Genomic DNA, 27,611 nt, shown 5'->3' with positions numbered 1-27,611 from the left:
ACAACAGATTTTTAAATCTTATTTACCTTGACTTCTTCCTGTAGTTTACATATCAAATCGTCTTTTAGTTCCAAATCTTTGATTTTATGTTGGATATCAACCTTCAAATTGTTAATCATAGCTTCACTATTCGCTATCGCTTCAGCACTAGATTTCCTTGTAGCTTGCAGCTCCATAGTTAATTTTTCTAACACATTGTTATTCTCTAGGTTGGCACTTTGTTGGACAGTTATCAATTCTAATTTCTGCGCCAGTTCTACTAAATTATTTTCAGCTTCTGTAAGCTTTTGTTGTAGTTGACCCTGTTTTTCAATTTCTCCTTTGACTTTTTCTTTCGATTCCTTGAGTTCTTTCTGGTATTCTTCTAATTTAGCTTTGAGGTCGTGTTTACTGCGTTTACTATCCCTCTTATACTCATCGAATTGTGTCTGCAGTTGTTTATTTAAATCTTCGTAATTAGATTTCTGACCATCATTGATATCAGTCAGTTGCTTAATATCACGCTCAGATTTAGCCAACAGTTCTTGTAATTCGACAACCTTATCTTTAGATTGTTGTAACTCGGTAAGTTGTTTCTCTTGCTCTGCGACACGGGTTCGCAAGGTTTTTATAGTATTGTTCAGGGATTCGACTTCATTTTTTAATTTTTCATGTAATTGCGTGTTTTCAGTTTGGAATTTTGCTATTAGTTGTTGGGCTTCTTGGGACCCCGACTGTAAAGAATTACTTAAAGTCATTAACTGAGATTCCTTCTCTTTTATTGCGCTGTCTTTGTTCGAAATTTCTTGTTTCAGTTGAGCAATTTCTCGTTCGAGATGTTTTGTTTTATTGGATTCAACCTGAGTCTTTTCATTTAGACTTTGCAATAAATTATCCTTTTCTGTTAAAGCCTTCTGTAGACTTTGATTGGTAGTTATGGTTTCTTTTACTTTTTCATCGGCAGATTTATATTTTTCTGCCCACATTTGTAGTTCGGAGGTCACTTCAGCAAGTTTTGTATCCAATGTGCTTTTATCTTGGGTCAAAACCGTCAAATCTACTTTCAGACTTTCTAGCTGACGCAGTTGTTCTTTAAGAACAGATTCTTCTGCGAAAGAATTGGCTATGAGACTTTCGTACTGCTGTTTAAGTGTTGTGGTTTCTAAAGTAGCCTTGTTTAATTTTTCTTCCAACTCCTGTTTACTTTCTACAGTTTTATTCAGTTCTTTATTAACCTGTGACAGTTGTCGGTCTTTTTCTTTAACTATTTCTAGATTAGATTTCAAGTCCACTTCTAACATTTCTAGTTTCAATGTCAAATCTTTTATATTATTGTGCTTTTCTTGCAACATTTCTTTTAGTTTGAACTCTTCCGTTTTGTGATAATTCGATTCTTCGCGGGTTGCAATTAACTGGCTTTGTAACTCAGAAATATCATTTTCGTACTGACTTTTTCGGTTATTCATTTGTGATGTAGTATCATCCAATACCTTTTGCAAGGAGTCTTCGTGTTTTCTAGCCTCCTCTAATTTATTATTTAAGTCATTTTGCGCCTCAGTCAGTTGATCTACTTTTTCCATCAACTTTACTTCTGATGTAGCTCCTTCCGCTTTCAAAATGCCAATCTCCTCTTTATATCTTTGAATATTTACTTCGAGCTTCTTCCGTTTAGACTCATACTCTGTGTTTAATTCTTGCTCTTTTAATTTTAGTGTTTCAATTTCCTTCTTCAAAGTTGAGTTTTCGTCTAGTAATTTGTCGTTATTGTTCCCTAATTCTTTCCATTTTTTCTGTAATTCGGCAGAGTGTGTTTCTAATTCTTTAATTCTGCTATCAGCTACAGTTAATTTTTCAATATTTTGATCAACAGACTGCACTAACTGACCACGTTCTTCGGCAAAGTCTTCTTGTAATTTAAAAAGCTTTTGTTTCAATTCTTGTTCAATTCGTCCGTGATTATTGACAGCTTCTCTGTGCTTATCTTTTAATTTTTGAAGTTCCTTTTCAGTGTCTTTTAAATGTTGTGATAGTTGATTAAACTGTTCGTTTGAATCAGTGGCTTGACCCGTGATGTGCATGTATTCTGACTCAATTTTTTCTTTAGCCTTTTGTAACTCATCACATTTTTCTGTAGTGCTGTTCAAGTGCCGTTTCAGTTCACCGAAATCTAGTTCCATCGAAGCTATTTTAGATTTAAGATCATTAATTGTTTGTGTTAATTCGTTTATTGCCTGTTTCAGTCGTCCATTTTCTTCATTTAGTGCTTTAAGTTCATCTACATTTACAAGCAGTTGAGAATTGAGTGTATCAAATTCTATTTTACTCTGGTCTAGTGCCTGCTTGTGAGTCTCTATTTCTTTCATAAGTTGCTCAATTTTTGTATTACGGTCTTCTATTTCCTTTTTATGTTCTTCTGCAATTTTACTGTGTTTAATATTGAAATTGGCCGTCACTTGTTCGAATTCATCTTTTAATTTTATTATTTCCTTATCCCTTTCGTGTATCGTTTGTTTGTATTCAGTGACGAGTTTTTCTGTGGAACTCGATGATGAGCTGGAGTCTGTCAACAGCTTTTCGTATTCTTTAGTCTTTGCTAGAAGATTCTGTTGCAATTCCATAATTTCCGTTTTACTCTTTTCGTTTTGCTGTGACATTTCATTTAATAAGCTTTCATATTCATTGATTTTACTTGAAGATTCCTCTTTAACTTTAGCTACTTCTTCTAGTAAATTTCTGAAAGCTGTTTCTTGTTTTATCTTTGTATCTTCTAGTTGTTCTAAATCTAGAACTTTGGCGCTCAATTCCATTTTAAGTTTTGTGATTTCTTTGTTTAAATTAAGTTCATGTTCTTTACTCGAGCCCAACACTGTAAATAAATTAAAAATGTGACAGTATGTTGGTAGTTCGATGCTTGATATTGTACTCAAACGCTTATTATTTTGTTAAACACTTACCCTTATTCAACTCGAGCGTCTTGTCGTCGACCGCAGCTTGCATTTGCGCTAACTTGCCATTCAAGTCACTAATAGTTTGGCTGTTCTCTTTATTCAATCGCTCAAGGTTTTGTTTCTCTGTTTCCAGCTTAGATTCAGCTAGTTGCAACTTAGCGGTTATAACAGAAATTTGAGTTTCAAACTCAGTTTGTGCGATTGCTATTTTAGTCTTTGCTTCATTCAGCGCCTTATCAGATTCCATCTTGACCTTTGACAATTCGTCAGACATGCTTTTGCCCAATGAATCTTTCTCACATTCTTTTTCTTTGAGGAGAGCGTACGCTTCGTCTAAGAGTTTCTGTAGTTCTGATGAAAGGGCTGTAAACAAATACAAACCTATGCTGTAAAAATCATATCATTGAAATTTAAGCTTTTGATAAAAGAGCTACGAATAAGTATACTTAGTCAAATCCTATTGGTAATGAATAAATAAATAAAATTAATAATGGCCTGGTTACTCACTGTGAGCTGCTGTTAGTTCCTCTTTATGCTGTTCGGCTAACGCAGCAGTCTCAGCGGCACGCTGGTCTTCCAGAGCTCGCAGTTGCGCCGCCGTGGCCTCGGCCCGCGCTGACTGCAGCACCGCCTCTGCTTCCAGCTCGCGGATACGTTGCTCGCGTGTTGTTTTCTCTTGCTGGCATTTAGAAAGTATTTTCATTTAACTTAGAAAGAAATTTCACAGACCAGGCTAAATATCAGCGATGGGATACTTATTTGGCGCGTAGGTATACGAAAGTACGTAACTCATTTTTACTAGAAAAGAAGGTGGATAATTAATTACCTAAGTAAATATCTTAATTACCTATAAAGTAATCTACCCATAAACAACGTCAACGTCATAAACAAAGCAAATATTGACACCAAGTTATTTTTATCTTTAAAAAATGTGCATTACGGTAATTATGCTTAACAATAAAACTGAAACTAAATAAGATTGTGGCCAAGCGTGTGTCTATTATATATTAAAAAAAAAATAAGATATAAAAAAACCGATGAGAGGCGGTAGCCGATATCGTTTCGCTCATTCCAGATAATGTTAATAACTCGAGTTCGCTAAAAATGCCGATTACGTTGTTTATGATGAGGATGGTAGTAATTAGGTTCTATAAATTGCACAAGTAATGTCAGTATATACTAATTTTGATTCGATGTACATAGGTTCTAATAGTGAATGGAAACGTACCTCCATAGCTTCTTTGTATTTCTGAAAAATGAAAAATTTAATTATAACTCTTTATACTTTTAAAATAAAATAATCTGAAAAAAAAAAAAATCTGGTATGAAATAATTCAATATACAGATGATTATAATAAGCGTAAGTTGATGACTTTTGGGTACAGCCTGTTGTAGTCAATATAGTTTTCTCCTCAGAGTTTAGTGTCTAACTTCGATCAAATAAACACGGTTATTTGTAAAATGCTAAGAACCCCGCAGGACTACATTACTAAATTCATAAACAACAACTTTTGTTCCATGATTTTTAATAAGTAATTCACCAAATTTTATTTTAGTACAAAAAAAAAATAATTAGGTTGCTCTATATGGTGATAACTCTAGGCGGTAATAAAAGAAAGCGCTAGCGTAAATACCAGTCCGGTACAAAACGCAAAAGGTTGTGTTTTATCAGAGACGACGCTTTCTCGTTTGAATTTATTACCTTACTACCAAATATAGACCTCAAAAAGTGTCAAAACAGCAAAAAAGTGTGACAAAATGTTTTATTGGGAAATGTATTGTTTTGTAAAAAGACATGGAACAAAAGTTGTTGATTAAGATTTTAATAATGTAGTCCTGGGACGTACAAACAACCCTGCATAACTATGTTCGAAAGTCATAAACTTCATAATTCAATGTTATACTAATAGATGGCGTATCGGGATTGAGCATCATTTTAATAAATGGTATGGTAAAACTTAATAGTATGGGAAAAAATAAAAGGGACATGTTTACCTTATGTATGTAATAAGAAAACAAACACGGCTGCCGTTTTTCCCATAATCTGATTAATTTTGGCAAGCGAGATTGGTAATTTTCTTGGTTATACTATGCAAAAATGTTTTTGCTTGCACGTTATGTATGTTATTTACATCAATACTTGTTAATTTACTTGTTCGTTGTAAGTGGGAAACACGAAGTATTTACGTAGAAAATTTTACTCACATTATAATCCTCCTTGTTGATGTTCTCCTCCTCGCTACGGAACATGAGGTCCTCGACCTTCTGTCGTTCATCTTCCAGCTGCTTGTTTAGCTTGTCTAGTTCCGCCTTCAGCTTTTCGTTTTCAATGTTCGCCTGGTGTACAAATGGATGTAAATTAACAAACACATTAATCGACTGTGAGAATTGGTTCGTAGTGTTTGATACAATTCTGAATATACTGACGTAGCCTTGCAACTAGCTTATTAAGTAAATTATACCGCAATATAAACAAAAAAAATTGTCTAATAACCCAATTACAAGCATATGGGACTTGTCAACTTATGTCTCAGGGTGTCGGGCGCAGTGGCAGTGCCCCTTAAGTCTTTGCGATTTACAACTCTGCCCCCGTAGCAGGGCTACGCATGATAGTCGCGACGCACGCGATAAAATTGTAATAAGCGCGCGCCATTGGCTGTCTCAATCAGAGACATGCGCTAGGCGTGTCACTTACATTGCTGGCGCACGACTTGCTCGTCTCGTCACTTGGTATATTAAAAAAGAAGCACAAGAAGAAGTTACATTTGGTCCATCTGTGAGAATTCAGTATGAAAGTTGAAAAGGATCAAACGTATGACTTTAATCACAGTAATACGGTAATTACATTATTTCTTATCGATAATTAAATAATGACAACAGACCTGTGAGGCTTCCTTCTTTAGTTGCGCAAGCGCGCTCTCAGCACGATCAGCTTGTAGTGACGCTTTGGCGACCTCTGTGCGTTCCAATTCGCGCTCGCGCATCAGTCGTTCCAGGTGGTGCTGCTTCTCTCGTAGCAACTCCTGGAACCATTGCCAATATGTAAACCCCAAATCAACAGTAATCAGTTAACCTTTAACATTGATTATTTATTAATTGTCGTACATATGTTCCACAATATGAATTAAGTATTAGATTCTAAATTATTCAATTATTGTAATTACTTCTATGGTATAGTTATAACCTCGTATACATACATACGTTGGCTAAATTTGTAAACCTCGTAACTTCCATTAATGTGAACTTTTGAGTATGCACAAAAAACAGAATTATCTACTAGAAATAATTGTCGTATAATCTATTTTTATACCTTTATTTTATAACTAAAAGGAGTTTACAATTTCTTTTTGTTTTTATATTTTTTATTTTAATTGCCCGATATTGCGCTTGAATAATAAAAAAGGGATTTCGTATAAAAACGAAGTCACGAGGTTTTCAAATTTAGCCTTACATTATACAAATGATTAGATGCATAAAGCGATATTGTACAAAACATTGGCTCCCTGTAAATAAACAAAAAAGAAGTTGGTGAGGCGGTCCTTCTCACGTAGCTTCTCGAACTCAGCGCTGTCTTACTTGGTGATTCTCTATGGAGAGTCCACCTGGAGACATATACCTTCCGGTCATCAGGATATTCGTAGCTGACACAATGAGGTCCACGACACTGACGTCAGCAGGTTACTGTTGCAGGGAATTGCTTCCATCGGACATAGCAGGCTGGCGAATTCGCTTACTCATGATTACATCCTCATATGCAGTTCATCAGCTCCAGCGTGCGATAATATAATAACATTTTGTTGTTGCATAGCAATTTTTGCGATTTAAAGATCTGAGAGAGAGAGATCAAGTGTACACGGCACTGACCAACTATTTGCTTTGCTGCAACACACACAAGCTGTTGTCATTAGGTTAGGATTTTGTTTTTTTTAAATGTATTTATTTTATATTATATTATAGTATATATTTTTAATTTAACTTCAAAATTTAAAAAAAGTTTGTTTTTATTCACTATTCTTTTAATTAAGACAATAAACGTTTTATGTAACTAACTACACGAAAATGGCAGTCCTCCTCATTCCTAAATCAAATAAGATGGATCTTAGGATCAGGCGCACTGCGACAGAATTTGGGTAGATACGGTTTGTATTTGTAAGAGCAATGTAACATCACTAGATAGAGTCCGTAAGACACCGACGACGACACTGTAACCACGAGGAATAAAACGACTTATAACTATACACTTAAGGCATGTTACAAAATGTATTGTTCTGGAAAAACACTACATTAAGTTTCAACATCCGACAACATATATCGATTTTCGATTAACAATAAAGGATAAACTGGGATCTTTTGACTATTTACAATATAAAAATAAACTTAATTGTTTACAGTTTATATTCACCAAGCATATCATAAACATTTACAAGCGATGTAAAGGCGGACGCTGAGCATTGCGAAACGCAGGAAAACTAATGTCCATAACAGGTCCCAGATTCTAAAAACACGTATCTGCAAATTTAAGAAGTGTTATAAACGACGCAATGTTTTGTACGCGACTAAAACTCTTTTTATTGGATCATTTTACAGTGTAGAGATTATTGCTGTTCATGTGTTTATATTAGTGACGATCAAATAAACCTTGCTAGTATTTTAAATTGTAATATTTTAACGTTGATAAAGTGAAATAAATCAATTTCTCATACATAATATCAATTCGATGACCAAAAGCGTATGGAATTGATGTCCTTTGACCTTAATTTTAAATATATTTATAGATTTGTACTAAAGAGAGTTTGAACAGGTGGTGGAGTTTCACCTAAAATAGGTATAATATTCGTGCCAGCATTAGATCATACTGCTAAATAAACCTCAATATACTAGGCTAAGGAGATTTTCGTTAATTAGAAATAGGTAGATTTACGTCACGTACACTAAATAAAAGTGAATCAAGTACAATAAGTATTTGGTGCAATAATTAGCATACGTTTAAAATATCACCATAACTGTGACGTGACGTAAATATCAGCACTACTGCACAGCTGCAGACGTGCTCTTATTAATCTTCTGCAAAACCTCAATCCAGTTAGGAAACGACCTGTAGTCACTTAAGAGATTAGGCTAAAAACATTACTAGACCAATTTCTGAGTTAGAATTTGTAGTCTTTGGAGGTAGAGGTATAGGTTTCTTTTTTAATTTTTATGTCGTATTGTAGGATCAGCGACGAAATAGAAGTTCGGTTGTTTCAAAAGTTAACAATAGCTCTAAAGGAAATGTAAATTACCAACTTCAAACTGGTCAGACGTACCAACCTAGTGGAGATTTAAGTAGGCCACTCTATACGGATAGGGTAATGTACTGAGAAATAAAGTTCTTCCCAAGAAATAGCACATCTTTTAAAGACATCTTTCCAAATAAAGAAGATAAAGGGAGCAATAACATTATTCATTTTTATGTACTAACGTTATGCGTATTAAGCGTTATGTAATAACGCTCTACTTTTGACACTGTAATACAAGACAAGCATTGTCATACTTTTGTACTATTTCCTCGGGTCATGTAGTTGTTATCAACTTAATTAGGAATGATATTTGAAATGTAATTTAATGACAACAATATTTATTATTAATGAATTGTTAATTTTATAATTATTGTGTATTTTTCGTTGTTGTTTGACGATGAGATCTGACGATATAATTTCTTATATTTTGATTTATAAGTAGTGCAATTTATACTGTATATTATATTTGAGAAATAAGTGAATCTGAATCTTCAGCCTCGCGCCCGAAAATCAGTTTTCAGGCGTAGTTAGACACTTCGTGTTTATATAATTTTCTTCTTTTATTATTGTTCTATTCAGTTTATTATTATTATTATTATTATTCGGTACCTAAACTTCTGTGCGACAAGTGGACTGTCGATTATGAACGTTAACGTTGCCATTTTGAGGATTTACGTAGCTAAGAGCTTTAGGCTCAATTTATATTGCGGCGGAAAGAAGTGGAAGCAAATTTTTCTGACGATATTGTACATAGCATAATGAACTTTATGGTCAATTGTTTAACGTACAAACTAGATACGAGCCAAAATCTTCCGCGAAATGCTCGAGCAGTCTCGAGCATGCGCGAGAATTCCGCGGAAGATTTTGCCTCGTATCTAGTTTGTGCAGTATCCTACACAATCGATCATAAAGTTCATTATGCTATGTACGAAAATTCTTACAAAAATTATCTTCCATTCCGTTCCGCCGCGATATAAATTGAGCCTAATAGATGTTTGTATATTTTAGAATTTGATCGAGATGTAACTATTACTGTATGCTGAATTTATTGTAAGATCGTTTCAGACTTTAAAATATTCGTAAAAAAACTATGTGACTATAGGTTAGTGTTATATAGGTACTTTGGTTCTTATGACACGATATTATCACGTATTGTGTAAGTACTTATAATTTTTTTTTATAACATCAAGTCACGGGACGAACAACAAATTGCCTGTAAAAGTTTTTTTCAACTTTTACCAGTAATTTTAACAGCAAGCAAGATAATGATCAACCGGAAGATATCTACATAATTATAACAAAATATCGTGATTTTGTAATTAGGAAGCGCAAACCGGTTCGTGTTTTATTGCTTATTAATTTGAGAGATAAGTGTTGCACGCGCTTGCTAATCGTGCAATATGTCGTGCGTGAAAGTCGTTAGTTTCTACCTTATTAGAGTTAGCTGGACGTAAGGCCTGAAAGCAGCATATACATAGTAGGCCTGTTTGTATTAGGAATAAGCACAAATTCGCTAAAAATTACGGTACGTTACCAAACAAATTTTTACGTCGATGAATAAGATTTTATCGTAGTACTATCTACAGTTCTGCATGGGTGGGGTCGAGTGTGGAATCAAAAGCCGCAAAAAACTATGAGGTCTTTTTAACGATGCCTACAGTCAGTCCACCCTAGGAAGTTAATTGGTCAAGATACGATTTACAATGTCTTAACAATCATTAATATATGTATAAAAAAACTACAGATTACTTTGTAAACACCTTAAAAATTATGATGAATTTGATTCTTTATCATATGATATTAATATATATTTTACTCAATACCATTTCAGTAATATATTTTTGGTTAATGATGATTACCTATACAAATTACCTACTAAAATATTACATAATGTTTCTTCTGTTAAAATACATAAACATATTGTGTGGATATAGTTCGCATTACAACGAACCTTAGCGGTGTAAAATTCGACTAAAAACAGTGGTGTGTATTATGCCTTATATGATAAATAAATAAAATAAAAAAGCATAATATGGACACGATCGATATCTAGACAAACTTCCACACAAAAACCTTAAACATGTCCCACTTGCACTGAACATAAGTACCTATGTCTTAAATTAATACAAAAGACACTCTTAATAGATTGTGTTAAGCACATTTTTTAATATAACATAATTTATGGTTTGTAATGTAAAGTATAGTATCAACTTAAGTATTGCAAATGGACAACAATATTTTTCATTTTTTATACTTGGGACTTTGGAACTTGGCCGTAGTTGTCGTAAGTAGAATAAAGTTGAATTGAATAAATAAAACCCTTTGTGGATTTGATTGTGTATAGTAGTCAGCTACCTATAGATAGCGCCATTTTGCTCGACCTCGTTTCAGCGTTCAGCATAGGGACATTACTTATTCACAAGGCCAGCCATATTTATCACATGTCAAAGCGAAATCTTTGCATGCATAGTTATTTGAAAAACAACACATTTCAATTGCGCAATCAAGATTTCAATTTTAAATTAACCTATAGGTATAGTTACAACAGGGTATGCTGACGCAAAATCGTGAATTAAAAAAAAAGGAAGGAAGACAAAGAAGTTACAGAACAAAGGTATTACTCGGTGGGTGAAATAAAAAACAGAAGGCTGCTTTTATGCGGCGCTTCTACAGACGGAGGATGGATTAGGTTATCAATATTACTATATGACTATGTTAGTAACACCTACTCGTGTTTATAATGGCTTCAGATAGCGTATTCTCTACTGGGCCGTTTCAAAGCTATAAGGTGTTTTACTGTCCCCACTGGAATAAAGTTATTCCAGCAGCACTATTCCTCGATCCCGAGTATCAAAGCACAACAAATCATGTATGTATGAGTTCCGAAACTAAACAGTTATAACCGTAAGATAATATTTTTACAGATACATGGGACTTTTCAACTTACTTTTAAAGCTTATTTCAGCGTGGATAACAAAACGAACACCCATATACTTTTGAAAGGGCCGCGGGCGAACAGACTAAATCTTGTTTTTTGCGACTAGAACAGACTAAATGGTAACTTTTTACCTGATTAGCCAAATATCAAAAACTTGAGCATGGTCACGCTAGGATAAGGGACGTTGTAGGGAATGTGAACAAGGATAATTGCAATATGTGAATTTGGGCTTACTAATTTCTTGACGAGTTGGAAAATACAAGATGAAAAGTGGGTGATATAATTGGAAACACGACATGTTTTTAATACACTGTGAATGTTTAGTTTGAGTTTGTTGTTGAATTTCATATTGGAACTGTTGTTTACAACATTTCGCACCCCTTATGGAAGAATGGCATAAATCAAAAACGTTTATTGCTCCATTAGTAGTTATATTTTTCTGTAGGAGCATTAAACATGTTTCAAGTAACTCCACTTATGCCATTCTTCCATGAGGTGTGCGATTTTGTGACAATTTGAATGTTTATTACGTTGTACCTACTACACACCACAGTTTAGTTTATATGTGCTGAAAATTTTTAAATGTACACCATATCTACCGCATGATTGCATTAAATGACTTCTATTATTCAATGTGTATTGGATATAAAATAATGATGTAAAAGAAAAATGTAAAATAAGGACTTCACAATTTCTTTTTTAATATTTTTTTTTAAAACAAATGACGAATTTGTTCCAGTATAATGCTTTGAAAAATGGCAACTGTAGCCACCTACTATTAAAACCCGTTAAAAGGATTGCACTAGGTAGGTTAGATTTAAGAACCACTGTTCCGTTTTGTTTTGGCTAATAAATGAAAAACAAAAGGATAAATTGCTGGAAATTGTGATTAATTACTATTTTGAACACGTTGGTCGTGTGCATACATATACCTTCTGCGATATTTTTGTACATTTCAAATTAGTATAATAAAACAACTCGACAGTTAATGTGATAACTTTATTTATCTAAATTAATTAGATGGGTAAAGGACAAGGTAGAATAAATACACAACACTTACAATACATTTTATTACAACTGATAATTATTCAGTTTATTAATTTAATTATCGTTCACATTTAAATTAAAATTAATTAACAATATATTAGTCATTAACATTAACATCTAAATACTATAATTAGGAATGTTAATACTAGTTACAGTTGGAATTATTAAAAAGTGAATATCTATCTAAATCTAAAAAGAGGGAATGATTGCAGAGTGAGTCTTAACAATTATGAATATTATCTTTTCAACTTACAGGCACTGGTCAAAAGTTAATTTAAAAAATATTAATAAAAATATTAAATAATGTATTAAAAGTAAACAGTAAAAAGTTTGTTAAAAAAAGGTTTCAAAATAAATAAGAGTAAAACCAAATATTCTATCACAGTTTTTGTTTCTGAAAATAAATTTCAAAACAACAATGAAATACATTGCTACGTTGAATTTAACTTGTACAACAGTATATTGTGGAACATACGTATAAAAATATAGTTCTTTGTACTTCGTGTGCGTAATTGACGTATTGTCTATTATACTATTGTCTGCGAATTGACAAATAAAATTAAACAATGCTTTGTTAAGGTTTAGTTTGTAAGTAATACAATTTTATTAAAAAAAAACATGTCTTTGTAAACTTTACAATCGTTGTTCGTCATTAGTATCAAAACAAATCGGACTTAATTATTAATGGGCCCACCATCTGATTTTCGATGTTGTTGAGCGATGTTTTTCACTCTACATCATATTATAACATCGTAATTGTTTTGAATTACACACCAGTGTAGAGCCCGTGAGATGCTATAGCAGTCGGTAGCAGTTAAAAAGTGCAAGCCCCATTTATCACCGAGCAATAGTTCCATCGCACTAACACTAAACGTGTGTTAAACTTCAAAAATAACGCTTACAACGCTTTAGTAGAAAGCGCAGCGTTTCATTACACATATAACATTTGAAATGTCAATTTAGATACGTCCAATTTATTATTTATTTCATAATAAATTGAGTTGCAAGTTAACAGTGGCATTGATATGTTCAAGTAATTTTTAATTTTTGTCATTTTACAAATATACCAAGTCACAATATTCACTAGTAAATAGACAATAACAAAGTTCAACAGCTCAATGTGTACAGTGTTCAAAATACATTTTTGACGCATAACACACGATTGTGAGTTGCGAGAGGGTTCTACCGCGCGGCGATGGTGGGGTACTGTACCTGTAACGCGTTCTTCGCCGAGACGGGCGTGGACGAGGCTCGCGGACCACCCATGCGCTGCCGCCGTGCCGTTAGTGACAGTGCGAATGCGACAAACATGGGAAAAACAACACGCGTTAACGCACTCACTCGTTACTTGATGTACAATAGATGCTTTCTAAGTTAGGCGCTATGCAAACGCTGGTCTTTTGCTAGATACAAGCAACCGGCAAGGCAACTTACAGGCCTGCCGCTTAACTGAGTCGGTTCCTGAGGTAGTTGTCAGGTGCGAGAGGAGTGACAGTTTAGGTAACAGTTATGTCGCGCTGCACACGGAATAATCAACAATAAGATTTTTCTAACGATATTCAATAGCAAGTACATTGAAAAAACTACCATAGGGCTTTTTTCAATCAAGTATTGAATATAGTCTTCAGCCTGGTTTATAGGACACGAAGACGTCTCCCATACACCCAGCTGATGACCGAGAGCCGAGTTTACGACAACTAACTTGAAAGTTTCGGGACAATAAAATTTGAATAACCTAAATAAAAGTGACAACTTCGAAAGCATCTATGATTTATGTTTTTCCGTCTGCAAATTATGTACCCCAACATGATACATGTTGGAATAGACAATTCGAAATGTACATCAAGTAGTGGTTTATATACATTGCATTTCCAATATTTTGCTTGGAAATACATTGCGAAGTCCGACAAGGGATGTATGGTATACATTCTTCGTTGGACATATCAGTCAGCAAAATAAAACAAGCTCTATATAAACTCAAACTAAAGTGTCTTAGATATGATTGTGCCAATGATAACACGGAAATGAAACTATACATACTCGTAATTATAAATAAAACCTAAAAATGTGTATTTTTATGAACTATAAATGCAATAGATAATTAAATATCATATAAAATGGAAACAAAGTACTAAAAAGTACAGAAAAAAAAAGAGTTACACTCTAGATATATAAAATTTTATAACGTGCTTAGAATTTGTATGGAGCTTTAGACTAGATATTGTACTTCCGTACGCTAGCAACACCATGCCCGTATAAATAATTACAAAGGCACATAAATTGTGTTAGTAGGCTCGACGGGAATAATAATGGGTTGTTTAACACGCATTATACACACACGGTTGAATAAATATCCTAAAAATAATATCACAGTTGAAAAAATGAGATACTCTACGATATGATCGTTGCAGTCTCTTGAAAACTAGGTATATGGAACTAAAATGGATAAGCATCCTAAAAGCGGTCCTAATATCGATACTTTAGTGAACAAAAAGCTCTGATTCAAACTACAAGGTACGCAAAACATTTTTATAATTGTTTTGCTATCTAAATTTTATAGCGATTTTTGCTAATTTTTATAGTGATTTTTAATAAAAAATGTTATTTGTTGACGCAAAATTTTTCTTCGTTTAAACAGATCGAGAGCCTGGGGTAAAGTATCAACTTTACCCCAACTACATCAATAAGTTAATTTTGATAAAACTGGCTTACACGCCGTTTCTTCCCTGAAGTATCGATACATGGACCACAACTTATAAGTTTATGATTCACTTAGAATATAATTAATAGCCTCTATGACCAAGTGAATCGAAAACTAAAATTAATAAACATAATTACATAAACACAAGGGCCAAACCAAGGGGTGCCAGCTACAGATCAAAACAATCAAACTTATGCTCATGCAACGAAAAGCCTCTACATGAATACCATCACGATTGCGATCTCCCTGCCCTTTCCCAAACTTTAATATCTCTCAACAACATGATTTCAGCTGATATGAAACGCAAATCACCAAGTACACTTTTAAGGGACGGATAGTTATTCACAAATTGAGATTGATTTTATCGGTAATATTGAGATTTATTTTCGAATTGCTATCTAATAGTTTCGTACGGACTACGTACACAATATAATACGAGTCAGACGATCGGCACATCATAAATCACAGCTGATAGGAACGTTTGCATTTATATGTACACGACGTAGGGGTAGGTGAACTGGAAGGGAGAGACGCAAGAGTAATGGTAGCTTTTCCCGAAGCCCGTAAAGTGAGTGCGCGACGGCGGCATCTCCATGTAAATGTCGGTAGCTGCGGCGCCCCCGCGGCTGGCCCTCGTCACCGCGGCCGGCCGGCCCGCCCACCGCACCACTTCGCCCCCGCCGCCCCCCGCGTTGCGGCTGCGGCCCGCGCTCGAGCCGCTGCTACCACTCGACAGACTGCGCCGCGATCGCTCCGACCGGCTAGTCTCAAAACTGAGCACGCTCTCGGAGCACCGCCACGACTTGGGCAGGGTTTCGCTCGCCCAGCGACGTGGGTTCAGTTCTTTGCTGGCTTTTGATTTGGAATTCGATCGAAATATGATATCGTAATAAACCCGCGGTTGCGGCAGAGCGATGATGGCGCAGCGGTCGTACTCGACGTGCTTGATGAGCAGCGTCTTGTCGAGCAGACTCGGCGCGGAGCAGTGCGAACGCGCACGGGGCGGCGGCGGGGTGTGCGGGGTGCGTGGAGTGCGCGGGGAGCGGGACTCGGCCGAACGCGCGCGGGGCTAGCCTACCTGCGCGCCCAGCGACGTCACCCCCAGCCTCACCCCCGCGCGTGACGACGCGATGGACGTGCCCAGCGACGTCAGTGATTCGCGCGAGTTCGATCGGCGCATCGGCGTCGCGCGCCCGTTGCTGTGAATGGCGCATGCGCCCGGCTTGCGGTTCGACGGCGACCGTGATACCTTTGCGATTGGGGCGAACAAACCGAACCTGGGAGCGCACTCGAAATACCTGAAAGTGTGTGTTAAGAAATTGTATAACATGTTGACTTTACGTTGTACATTATCAACAGGTACAATTTGCCTCAGACAAACCTCTTGCTGTCGACGGATCCATCATTCTTTCCCAGAGGGTCATCCAGCTCCACACCCGCCCATATGCCAGGTGCGAAGTCTGTGATGCCAACATACCGAAGTGTACCTGCTTTACTGCCACGACTGCTTGATACTATCACCCGATCTCCTAAACGGAGTTCCCCTGTGTTCGTGGTAGAGACCGAAGCATCTAAAAATTTAAATATTTAATTAACCATTTATGTCAGTATTTAAAAATCTCTACAAGCGTAATTTAATTATTGCGAAACACTTACTCATCTTACTACTAACGACACTGCGTACGCTACCATTGGGCGACAATGTACGGCGTTGTCTTGAAGCACCAGAAGGTGGACGTTCAAACACACTGCCAGCATCGGATGCAGGCGACGCATCGTGTGGGGCGTGGGTTACCAAGGGGATACGTGTCAGTCTTGTAAGGCGCGAGAACACACCGCGCTTCTCTGCACATTGGAAATATCGTGTACCTGCTACGGAACCATCATTTTTACCTGTAGATAAAAAAAAAGATTTAGGAGCATGGCTTTATTTGCGGTCAGTTAATGAACATATTTCTTTACAATTTAACACTTACCGATGGGTTCATCGAGTACGATTCCGGCCCAATCACCAGGAGCGAATTGTGTTTCCCCGATGTATGCGATCTGACCGGGCTTGGTGCCGCCAACCCACACACGCTCACCAATGATGAAACTATCGGTATCCTCGGTCAGGACCACACTGTGGTCTGCAAAGTCAATAAAGGAAAAATAGTATCAATATTTAACAATACAATGATAATATTACAATACATATGAACCCGGAAAATGCAATGTCGTTATAAGTTCACAAAAAAAAGACTGCGGTTCCTCTTGAATATGAATGTCATTATATATGAACAACACACCCCTATTTAGGCCCCGTTTATGATGCACACGTCTCAAATACCGTTCTATGCAAGTGCAACGGCCGGGACGCCATATACATTGCAGTTTGCATATCGTTGCATTGGAGTTTACAGACTTTCGCTCCATTTATATCCTCGAAGATTAACAACAAACTGCATTTGACTTTGAAGGACGGACGGTTTGCGATAAAAATTGTACAAATATAGCTTTAACCTTTTGAACCGTAAGTGAGCAAGTAGATAAAAGTCAACTTGCTAAATGTGTTACAGGCCTTTTTGGCACTAGCTCTCGAACTACTTTGCAAGTAAAGGGGTCACAAGGTTAAATTCTTCTGCGTCGATACGTGTATTAAAAACTAAATACCCATGCAAAAAAAAGGAAAATCGAGCACGTGTTTTGAGTTGCGATCTGAGGTGCATGACGTGAATTGAAACCATTTATAATATGAAAACAAAAAGTACTTGAAATTAAAATGATTTCACTATAAACGTAAACCATTTCACTTTGGTGGTTTGAAAAACCAAAATAAAAAAATAAGTAAAATATATTATTTTTGTTTTGTGCAAAGGTTTACGCGAAGATGCGGCACAAAGAACCCTTATAAAATATTCAAGAGTTGAGCTAGAAATTCTCAATTGTACAACTCAATACGAAATTCGTTTATTGTGTAATCATTTTAATTCAAGAGTGAGTGCTGTCTCACCTGATGACCTCCTCAGACCAGCCTCGCTAAGGCGGCGGGCGTGTTTCTCCCAAAGCGCGTCCATGGACGTCACGCTGTATGTGCTGCTGGCTGTACCACATAAGCGACACGAACACACACATTACTACACGCCACTACAACTGCAAACCTGCGCTTTACGACTTCTCACATGCCGTTACTACCACCATCAACGTCATATTACCACTATTATGTAGTGGCAGTTTCAATTCATTTGTTACATTTTTCAGGTAAACGCGACAGTGTTCGCAGACGTTGCGGCTCAAGCAAACAAACATAAGCATGCAGTGGGTGAACTTGGTATTCATGGCATTTTAAAAAGTGTTTCAACTAAATCACATGCGATTTTCTTAATACGATAATTTCATCTTTTGATAGGGAATTTGAATGATAAATACATTTTAAATTATGTTAACAGACATTTAGCAGTTCTTAATTAATTGTAATGCAATTCCAGACTACTGCATAAGTTTACAATATCACGTTTTTGCTACCATTTCACTTGTGGCGTGTAATTACAAAGCTTTGAGATAAACGGAACTAATTAAAACAATCGCCTCATAATAGACTCAGGACAATAACGTTAATTACGAAGGCAAGATTTCGGGCGTAGGCGCCTGTCGAACGCATGTAGACTGGATCAAGCGTTACACTTACAAACGCTTTATATTTTGCACTGTACATTTTGTTATGTTCCTCCTTCCGTAAGTCAACTTACAAGACTTTGCATTAGTTTTCTTCTTATTAAAATTTCCTATATTATTACCATTAGATATGGTTAGACATTGACATTTACTCATAATCTGTAATAACGTGTTATGGTTTAGTTTTTATTCTCTGTGTTTTTATCAAAGCGCTGGGTTTTAACCCATTTCTGCCCAAAATCGTGCGCATAACGGCAAATACGAAATTTGGTGTAATTTCCATACTTATTTCAAATTTCGATGTAAAAATCTTTTTTAGACGATAAAGCGGTAACTCCACACAATACCCACCTCGTAATCGTGTGGATTGTCACTACTAAGAATGCACAATACGATTCGAGTTTATGAAGATCGATTCAAGTGCATACGATCTAACGATTTTTTGTATCATTTTTATAAGATTCGATATAAAGGCAAATCGAATACTCTAGATCAGAAAGCAATAAACAGTTTTGTAGTAATATCATTAAATTTGAAAAAAACTCGATTCACAACAAATATTTAGTTGTAAATAGTTTTTGCCCTCAATTTCAGGCGTTAATGAGTTTTAACTCGATTTAAGCCCGGTGCCGGGTTGAAACCCGAGCGCTTGCCCATCTCTGATTACGATTAATATGTATACCTCAATAATTATTGAGATATACAAGTAATTACTTGTCGTTACTATTCAGCGTCAAATTATATATGAAATTTAGGAATCAGGTAAAGTGATTAAATGGATCCTCCACCACGTCTACATTCTGTTAGCAACGATTCCCACCATCCTATTTTACTTATGTAAATAGCGTGAACGTGTGAGTGATTCCTAGCAGCGATAACTCACTAGAAGCCTTGCGGTACGGTCGCGGTTTGTCCGGCAGACTGCTCGACACCTCGTCCTCCTCCGCCTCGATGAGGTCTACCACCAATACGGACAGAAGCGTGATATAGTGAACAGGTGATATCATGTACAGTTAGACACTATGGTAGATAGGTGAAGATTTCTGAACATGTGCGCGATAGTCATCTGGAGCATGTGTCATGCTGTGATCATGCATCAAAAACGTCAGTCATTCCTCATTCTTCACACAGCAAAATTATAAACATTAACTCACCTGACAAATGTTTTCTCGACAGTTCGTCGCTCAATTTTCTCACCGAGTCCGATGTGCTGCCGTCTACGACAACAAAAACATAGACACGTAAAGCAAAATTAACGTAAAAAACATGCTAACAAAAAATTTGTTGATGAGGAATTAACAATGTAATGTAACGTCGGCGTAATTTGCGTAATGAAACATACTACACATACTGCAACTAACGTCAATAATAAATAGGCAAATCCAGCAAAAAATTTATGTCGCATAATAGAACAGAGTTTGGAATGCAGTAAGGGCAAAGTTCGATAAAATCACACCTAATATGCGAGACACCCACTGAATGACAACAAGAGGCACAGCTGCGAGTAGGCCCGCGAAGCCTGTGGGTGATAATGTTTTAACTCGGATGGTGATTGTGAGAATTGGCTGTTAAATTCGCTCTAGTTCGTTAAACTTCGTTTTCTTAATGGCTTAATCAGAATGTTGGGCTGAATGATTTAGTATGATATTGTTACAGGCACAATGAGGAAATTCGGGCTTATATGAAACGTAGAGAATGTTTCTGGACATAATAATAGTTTAAAATAAGATCTTAATATAGAAAAAACATTATAGCTCTAGTGCGGGGTCTTAAAAAAAACAAAAACAAAAGTATTGCACCAAATTACTATAAGTATGATGAACATTATACTTGTCCATTATTGTACGTACCTACATCCATATAAATCATATGTATCATTATTTACTTAATTTATATTACGGTGAAGCGACCATAATGATAATTAAAGTAATATAAATTGTAATGAGCGAACGACCGACAATTTGAAATTTATAATTATAACACTGTCGTTTAGTGATTCGTTGAATCTGATCACATAGGTATGGAACGACACTCACGTCACAGAGTATAGACAGATTAAGATCAGAGCGGCAGTAGAGCCGGCCGATTGGTCCTGGCGTATGTCCGGCACTGATCGCTGATTAATCATCAGCGCACGACAACTGCGCAGGCTGGCGGCCTTGCGGCAGCGCGTGGGCACGCCAATCATAACTTAGGAGTAGACAAGAGGCTCATCTCGGGCCCTGCGACGCCCACTAGGCAGTGGACACTAGGAAGAAAGCCTTCCTAGACTTATTGTTAGCCTAGACGTAGCCTAGTCACTATTAGGAGATATTGAAATCGACGCTGTTAGATCCATGAATTTACTTGACTTAAAAGTGTCTGTTTATCTACTAGATACGTGATCAGATTTTACATTAAATAATACTGTGAAAGAAAAAAAAAACTATTTAAAAAAAAAGAGAGTACAGAAGTGTTACATTGGGCACCTGTGTTCATCTATAGACTAAAGAAAACGCACTTGCGTTGTATGCATGACTACGGCTATGCAATCACGCACTGATAATTACACTGTAAGATCTGATGCAGCTTTTCCGCGTAGGAGACTATTATTATTTAATTTAGCCGATCGCAATTATTCATTAACCAATAATAACAGCGTTGTTGTATTCACAAGTATAAATCTTGTTACGTGTCTTCTCCTAATGAAGGTAATAGGAACTTGTCGTGAGCTAAATAAATGCCACTGTTAATTCAAGGCGCAGACAACTTGGTGCACTGCAGGCGCCAATCAATTATGTAATGACGGGTGTCTAACAAGGTTCTGTAGCTACGAAAGCTAGAACAAAGTCTGGATTTAAATATACAATTCGTTACAACGTTTCTCAGGAATGTTAAAGACACTAGTTGTTCATAATGAAAATAATATTGCACGATTTCATTCCGCCTTTCCAGTATTGGGTGACCAGACATAGGCTGGAGTTATACTCCTATGTTGTAGATATTCCCATCGCATGAAGCGTTTCGCTTTGTTCACCATTTATATGGCGAACGGCTATGGAGCAGTTCCCTACCTGCAGACTTGTTTCTTGAATGGTATAACTTGAACTTTTTTAAGGCTAGAGTGAATAGGCATTTCTTATGTGTGCATGCTCCAACGTCGACTTCATCATCATCGTCGATTCCATCAGGTGGGATGGAGGCAAAATGTAAAAAAACATAAGGCGAAAAAATGAAGTGAAAACTGAATAAATAATAGGTACTATATGCGCGAATGACAGGATCAAGGTGAGTTGCAAGTTAACCAAATTATTTCGATGATATTATGTTTAATAGACGACATTAGCGTAACAAATTAGTATTTTTTTCGCGGCTGTCGGTCAGATGATGGAGATCTATTGTCATGGTAAAAAGACATTTGTCAAACTTATACAAAATCTCAGCCGGATAACATGTTTGTGAACGTGGTAGGTAGTTTCAGACAAATCGCAGCTATAAATTATTATGACTTACAAGTTCACTCTCAAAGCAATGAATGTAATGTGTTCCTGACAGATTCTTTTTAAGAATGTCCACGTGAAGATAACCTTAGTGATAGTGTGTTGTTATTAAAATGAACATTACACGTATTGTGTCACAGCAGGTGTCATACAATAAAACAGCATGGAGCTCCCACGCACATAATCGAGCTCTCCTCTCGTCGGATCGCGCGGGGGCGGAGTACAGTAGGACACTTCCCTCCCTTTAGATCACATAATAATAAGGTATGAATCATGTTCGCCAAATTTACGATACAAAATTTTATGGAAAATTAAAATTATATGTTTATGGCTGGGTAGGTAGGTATTTAAAAGTTGTGTATGTACTGAAATGATGTAACTGCCATACAAATACGGCCATTATTTATTCATCTTATTAACGTATGACAAACGAGTGCTTAACAACAAGCTGTACTTGTAAATACGACGGTGGTTTTTGTGGTCAAGTTCAAGTCAATTCAACTCTCAATTTAAAAGACTCGCGTATATTTGCTAATATGGAAAACCTAAATGCTATTTCTAAATCCCATACGAGTTACAAAAATTATTTGATTGTATAAACCTGGTTCATGCCTTTGTAGGGAATGGGACCTAATTTGTTAATTAAGTACAATTTTGTGCTCAATTCACATGTGAGCAGACCGGTCGCATCTCGGCAATCGTGTCACTCGCTCACGATGCACGACGGATGCAATTTTCAATGGCAATTATACACTTTGTCTAATGGACCTCATGAAACCTGTAACATTACGAGATTTTCCACTAATTAAATGACGGTAAGAACAAGCTGTCGACACACAAATGAAAGTCCATTCCACGTCAACTGACTTTATGCTGCTTATTCGCACAAAAAACAGTGCCACAACCCTGGGAGAGAAAGTAGTTCATGATGGTAGTTATGTGTTAATAATTGAATACGAAGGTTATTATTATTATGGCTCAAAATAATCGAATACGTTCTGAATACTGATTGTAGTAAGTGCTGGAAGTCGTATATTACGAAAGTGTAAACGTGCTATGAGGAAGTATTCTACTTGAATTAGTGCGTGGTTCAGTAACCTGGGAACCAAAATACTTTGACCGAGTTGGCGGCCATGCAAATCCTAGCGGTGGCTTAAAAACATCTCGCGACCATCGACCACAGATACAGCGAAGATGTAGCGAGGTCAAGTCAATAAATATCACTGACTCATCGATCTTATAACTCAAGCTATCATTAACGCGTTATTATCATATCTGAAAAATTTATTAAAGGGATTACATAATAGGCACATGTAACGAATTGCTTTAAAGCCCATATGACTCATTTTCTTTTATGGAGATCAATGTTTCGGCGACGGGTAAAATAATAAGACAATACGTGTAGAAAAACATGATACGATAATGTGTACTCTGCAGTAAATAACAATAAAGAGAGATCGTACCGTATTTGGGAATATGCGCGCCTAAAATGGCATTTGGCGACTTAAAGAGAAGTTGAAAGCGATTGTCTCACCAAAACCAATAAGCGGCGTTTTTGTTAAACGCTTTGCTTATTGTCCACGGGGACTAAGAGATTTATCGGTAATTGTTTCCGTAATAATTATAATCTTTTAAGATTGAAGACAATTTCTAAATTGTAGTAATTACCATGATTACAACAAATAATTTTGGACGTGTATTCTTTAGATATCTTCGCAATAGGTTATTCGTAATAACGCGGTATGTCGTATATTCCTTTCTGAGAAATAAAAATACATTTGAATTTATCGGTCTCTAAATAAACATAAATGAAGCGCCTGTGGCAGTTGCGAGTGATTAACTTGAGCTGTTGCGGTTCCTTTGTATTGTTTGCGTGATGTCATATCTATTGGTGTAATAATTTAGTATAGTTAAAAGATGTACTTTATAATTATTATGTTTCAAAAAGACCTAAAACCTAAATTTAATATATTCGGTCTGTTTCGAAAATTTGCTCGAATGAATATATCGAAACATTTGAATAATTCAGTGGTCTTTCGCGAATGGAATTCTCTGCTCGGCAATCTACACACGCCTCTTGGGCCGATAATAGGGCAGTAATGAGGCACAGGTGCGTCGTACCTACTAAGCATGCTAATTGAGGAATTGCTTGCAGTTAATCTGAAAGATAATCCGAAAGCGCCTACGTAAGTAGTTAATGAAACTTGAACTTAATAATGAGTGCGTGGATAAAATACAAATTACTTTTATTTATTTATTTAACGAACAATGACAACAGTAAAATGGTAGAAAACGAAATAGGACTCTACATGCCAATAGCACGTTATAAAAGGCAATTGGATAACAAACTCGTGATACAGATTATTACTTCCGAAGCTCGGATTAGGTCTGGATTACTTCCGAGTAATATTTGAAGATACTTGCAATGAGCAAACTTTGTCCCATGCAATCTTTTGGACGATATGTAATATACATAGTTATGTTTACGCACTTTCGTGTTTATGGATTCTTAGCTACGTGGAAACAAAGTTATGGAAATAATAAGAACTTCAAATAACTTTAGGAAACCGGTTCTGAAGTTTCAATTACGAGATGAGTTATACTGTAAACAAAAACTTTTCTAAGGAAAACATGTCGGATCAATTTTATGCAGAGATTAAAATAAAAAAGCCGTCCTATAAAAATGCTCATTCGGTTGTATCCTGCTATACTAAATGCTGCCGTATATATTAAAACAACGACTCTATTTACAATTTCAGTTCGGCAGGAAGCGGTTAAATTGCTCCAGTCGTGACCAAGCGTAAAGAGGGCACCGACTTGGAAGAATAAATCTCAACTTCTGTCGAATTAACGCTGAATAACGCGGCCAGTCAAGTAGTGTAGGTTGGATGCCTTTTGTTCCTCATACCCGGTTGCAATATCATGCCGACAGCAATCGTGAGCGGTGTGAAATACAACCAATAACAAGCCCTCAAGTTATCTTTAATTTCAGCGTAACTTTAAATTGGAAACGGTATCTGAACGCTAAATTCCAGCTAGAGTACAACGGACATTACTCGGCTTAATATCTTAAGGCTTGTATCTGCCGTGTTCTTGAAATAAGCGTAGTGTAGATCTTGGACAGTATGTCTGTATAGCAAAAACGTTTTATCTTCAAAAATTATGTTTTTTGGTTCTCGTAAAAGAGAGTGCATTGTCCTGTGTCTACTTAGAAAGATGACATCAGCCTTATATGGGTTTAAACAAAAAATCCCTTTGATAGCCCTTTTGTTAAAACTCTGAATGGGTGTGCGTACGCAGTAAGTAAACAGGTGAATCAGCAGTGTTGCGATATTCTTAAGCATATACAACTACATACATTCCATCTGTGTACACAGAACTAGTGGACATGGCTTGTCTCATACCTATCACGAATGGAATATTTTTTCGGTGTAGTAAAATTGAGACACGCGATAAAACAGAATCTAGTAAGCGACGTATTAAGATAATGATGTCTTGCATGACATAAATGGGTTACATTATGCTTAAATATTGTCAGTATTGAAACAACAAGTTGGAGTTTCCCAGCGTGTCACCTTGAACTTGCTAGAGACGCACTCGTCTTTAACATGACGTAAGTTAGTTGGTCAACAAAGTAATTTACACCTGGATGTAGTCGCCTCCGTATAATCTCTTAAGTGGTGACACAAAAATTGAGTGAGTGTAATTAAACACATAGTCTGCGGATTACGGAAATGCTACTTGTACATATTTCGCGAATTACAGCGTAATGACTTTTATATCGTAAAAATATGGTTGAAGATAATAAATCAAAATATAAAATTGATTTTAAACAAAATATTGTGATGCAATATTTCCAATGAATATGAATCAAAGAATGTGACTGTCAATATTATTGACATAATTTATTCTTAGTAAAATATCGATTTGAAAGTCAATCAGAATGATAAAAATTTGCGATATGATAAAAAAAATTGTTATACATGGTTAATTAAATGTTGGTTATACACGCTTAGTCTTACACTAAGCCGAAATTTAGTTGATGCCGCTACTTTAAGGTATTTGTGGACACGACATGAGGTCACCACAGTTGTGATCGGTTTGACGGTGTTATAATATAACACATATTATGCATATTATTTTGTATAATAATTCGCGAGGGCGGATTGTCACAGCTATAAAAGGCTGTTAATGTTCATTATGTTAAGGTAAACGTGTCGTTAAACTGTTCTATGGAATATTTGAAGTACCCTTCTGCAGCCCACGTCAAATAAGATGCACGGAACGTTGCCGACAGGTCAGCAGTCTTAATTAAACGTAAATACGTATGTAGCCTTGCGAAGTGGTAATTCTAAGATGAACGTGTAAAATTCTTAGCTTAACTTGTAAGAATCCAAAATACAATTTTTATTTGTCTATATTATCCAAATCAAACAATTCATTTCTTTATGATACACAGGTTATAAAGGCGTTAATTATTGCACATTTATAGGATATTAATACGTCGCTGACGCATTTTTTTATGATACCAAGTGACGGGACGATCAGGTAGTGCGCCTGATGGGAAGCGACACGCCTGTCCATAACAGTTGCAGTGCCACTGCGGCTGTGACCCTGAGACATAGGTTGATAAGTCTCATGTGCGTGTCACCAGTACCGTTACCCTTCAAAACCGGAACGCAGGAATGCTCATATTACTGCTTGGCGGCAGAAATAGGTAAGGGAGCAGTACTTCCCAGGATGAACTCTTTCACAAGGAGCTCTAGTACTACAAAAAAATATTTTCTAGACATTCAGGATTTCTAACATTTGCCTTGGAAAATTGTATGAATCTACGAGGACTACAGTTTGAAAGTTTTTTTTTTTGTACAAAGAAGTTACAAAAACAATAGATATTTTAAGTACTGGATGCCGTCAGAGCACCTATCTCTCATAGGCATGAACAATAAAACACGTATTAATAATAATGTCCTAGAAAGTCCATTAAGTAATTTATGTCCTAGGTATTAACCAAGTACGCAGTGGTAATTGCTCAATTTCCTCAATGATCGCTAGATAATGTGCTGATGGAGCCAGCAGGAGATCGAGACACCATAAATCTATCCAGATAAAGCAATCAACGGCGCTATCATCGACTGCTGCCTAGCCTTCGGAATAAACCTTTAGAAAGTACAGCAAATTGCATTAAAATGAAAGCACTGGCAATCTATTCAGTGCTTAGACAGGTATACCGAAATCACGATAATAAATTAACAACTGATGTACACAGATATGTTGACATCAAGATAATCTAAAATCTAGTGATATGTATTCCACATATTGCAAGGGAAGTTTTAAAAAATTGGTCAAAACAGACAGAGTGGCGTCTGGAGGCTGGGGCAACGGCTATAAAAATGTCTCTAGAACTGAATGTCACCGGATTAAAGCAGGGAATAATTCGCTATCAAATATTTCATCTGGCATTAGTCCAAATATTGTACACGATAAGAAATGAAAATGTTGTATTGCAGTTAGTTTACCGTGAACCATAATGAGATTCGCGATATATTTTACTGGTACGAAAACAAACTTCTGCGGTGGTGTACG

The 27,611-nt window shown here is 36.2% G+C and overlaps 1 protein-coding gene across 10 annotated transcripts in view; it reads right to left on the bottom strand.

Moving 5' to 3' along the window:
• The window catches only part of LOC113237515 (CAP-Gly domain-containing linker protein 1), a 56,193-nt gene that overhangs the window by 1,933 nt on the left and 26,649 nt on the right, over positions 1 to 27,611 (bottom strand). For 2 of the 10 annotated variants that reach the window (XM_026474019.1, XM_026474023.1), the window contains exons 2-15: positions 19,701 to 19,763; positions 19,430 to 19,504; positions 17,885 to 17,974; positions 16,869 to 17,021; positions 16,549 to 16,785; positions 16,274 to 16,463; positions 15,971 to 16,190; positions 13,404 to 13,460; positions 5,810 to 5,950; positions 5,133 to 5,264; positions 4,156 to 4,176; positions 3,435 to 3,606; positions 2,934 to 3,290; positions 27 to 2,845 (exon numbers count right to left, since the gene is read on the bottom strand). In XM_026474019.1, coding sequence (XP_026329804.1) covers positions 27 to 2,845; positions 2,934 to 3,290; positions 3,435 to 3,606; positions 4,156 to 4,176; positions 5,133 to 5,264; positions 5,810 to 5,950; positions 13,404 to 13,460; positions 15,971 to 16,190; positions 16,274 to 16,463; positions 16,549 to 16,785; positions 16,869 to 17,021; positions 17,885 to 17,974; positions 19,430 to 19,504; positions 19,701 to 19,763 — 4,727 coding nt within the window. Of the gene's footprint in view, positions 1 to 26; positions 2,846 to 2,933; positions 3,291 to 3,434; positions 3,607 to 4,155; positions 4,177 to 5,132; positions 5,265 to 5,809; positions 5,951 to 13,403; positions 13,461 to 15,970; positions 16,191 to 16,273; positions 16,464 to 16,548; positions 16,786 to 16,868; positions 17,022 to 17,884; positions 17,975 to 19,429; positions 19,505 to 19,700; positions 19,764 to 20,582; positions 20,676 to 27,611 lie in introns of those variants that run through there. The other 8 variants (XM_026474020.1, XM_026474025.1, XM_026474022.1 and 5 more) reach the window with 6 other exon arrangements.

This window comes from Hyposmocoma kahamanoa, unplaced genomic scaffold (genome assembly GCF_003589595.1).
Source record: "Hyposmocoma kahamanoa isolate Upper Pololo Valley unplaced genomic scaffold, ASM358959v1 93, whole genome shotgun sequence".
Classification (NCBI taxonomy): Eukaryota; Metazoa; Arthropoda; class Insecta; order Lepidoptera; family Cosmopterigidae; genus Hyposmocoma; species Hyposmocoma kahamanoa.
Note: the sequence above shows the minus strand (reverse complement) of the source record. Positions and strands in the feature narration are given on the sequence as shown.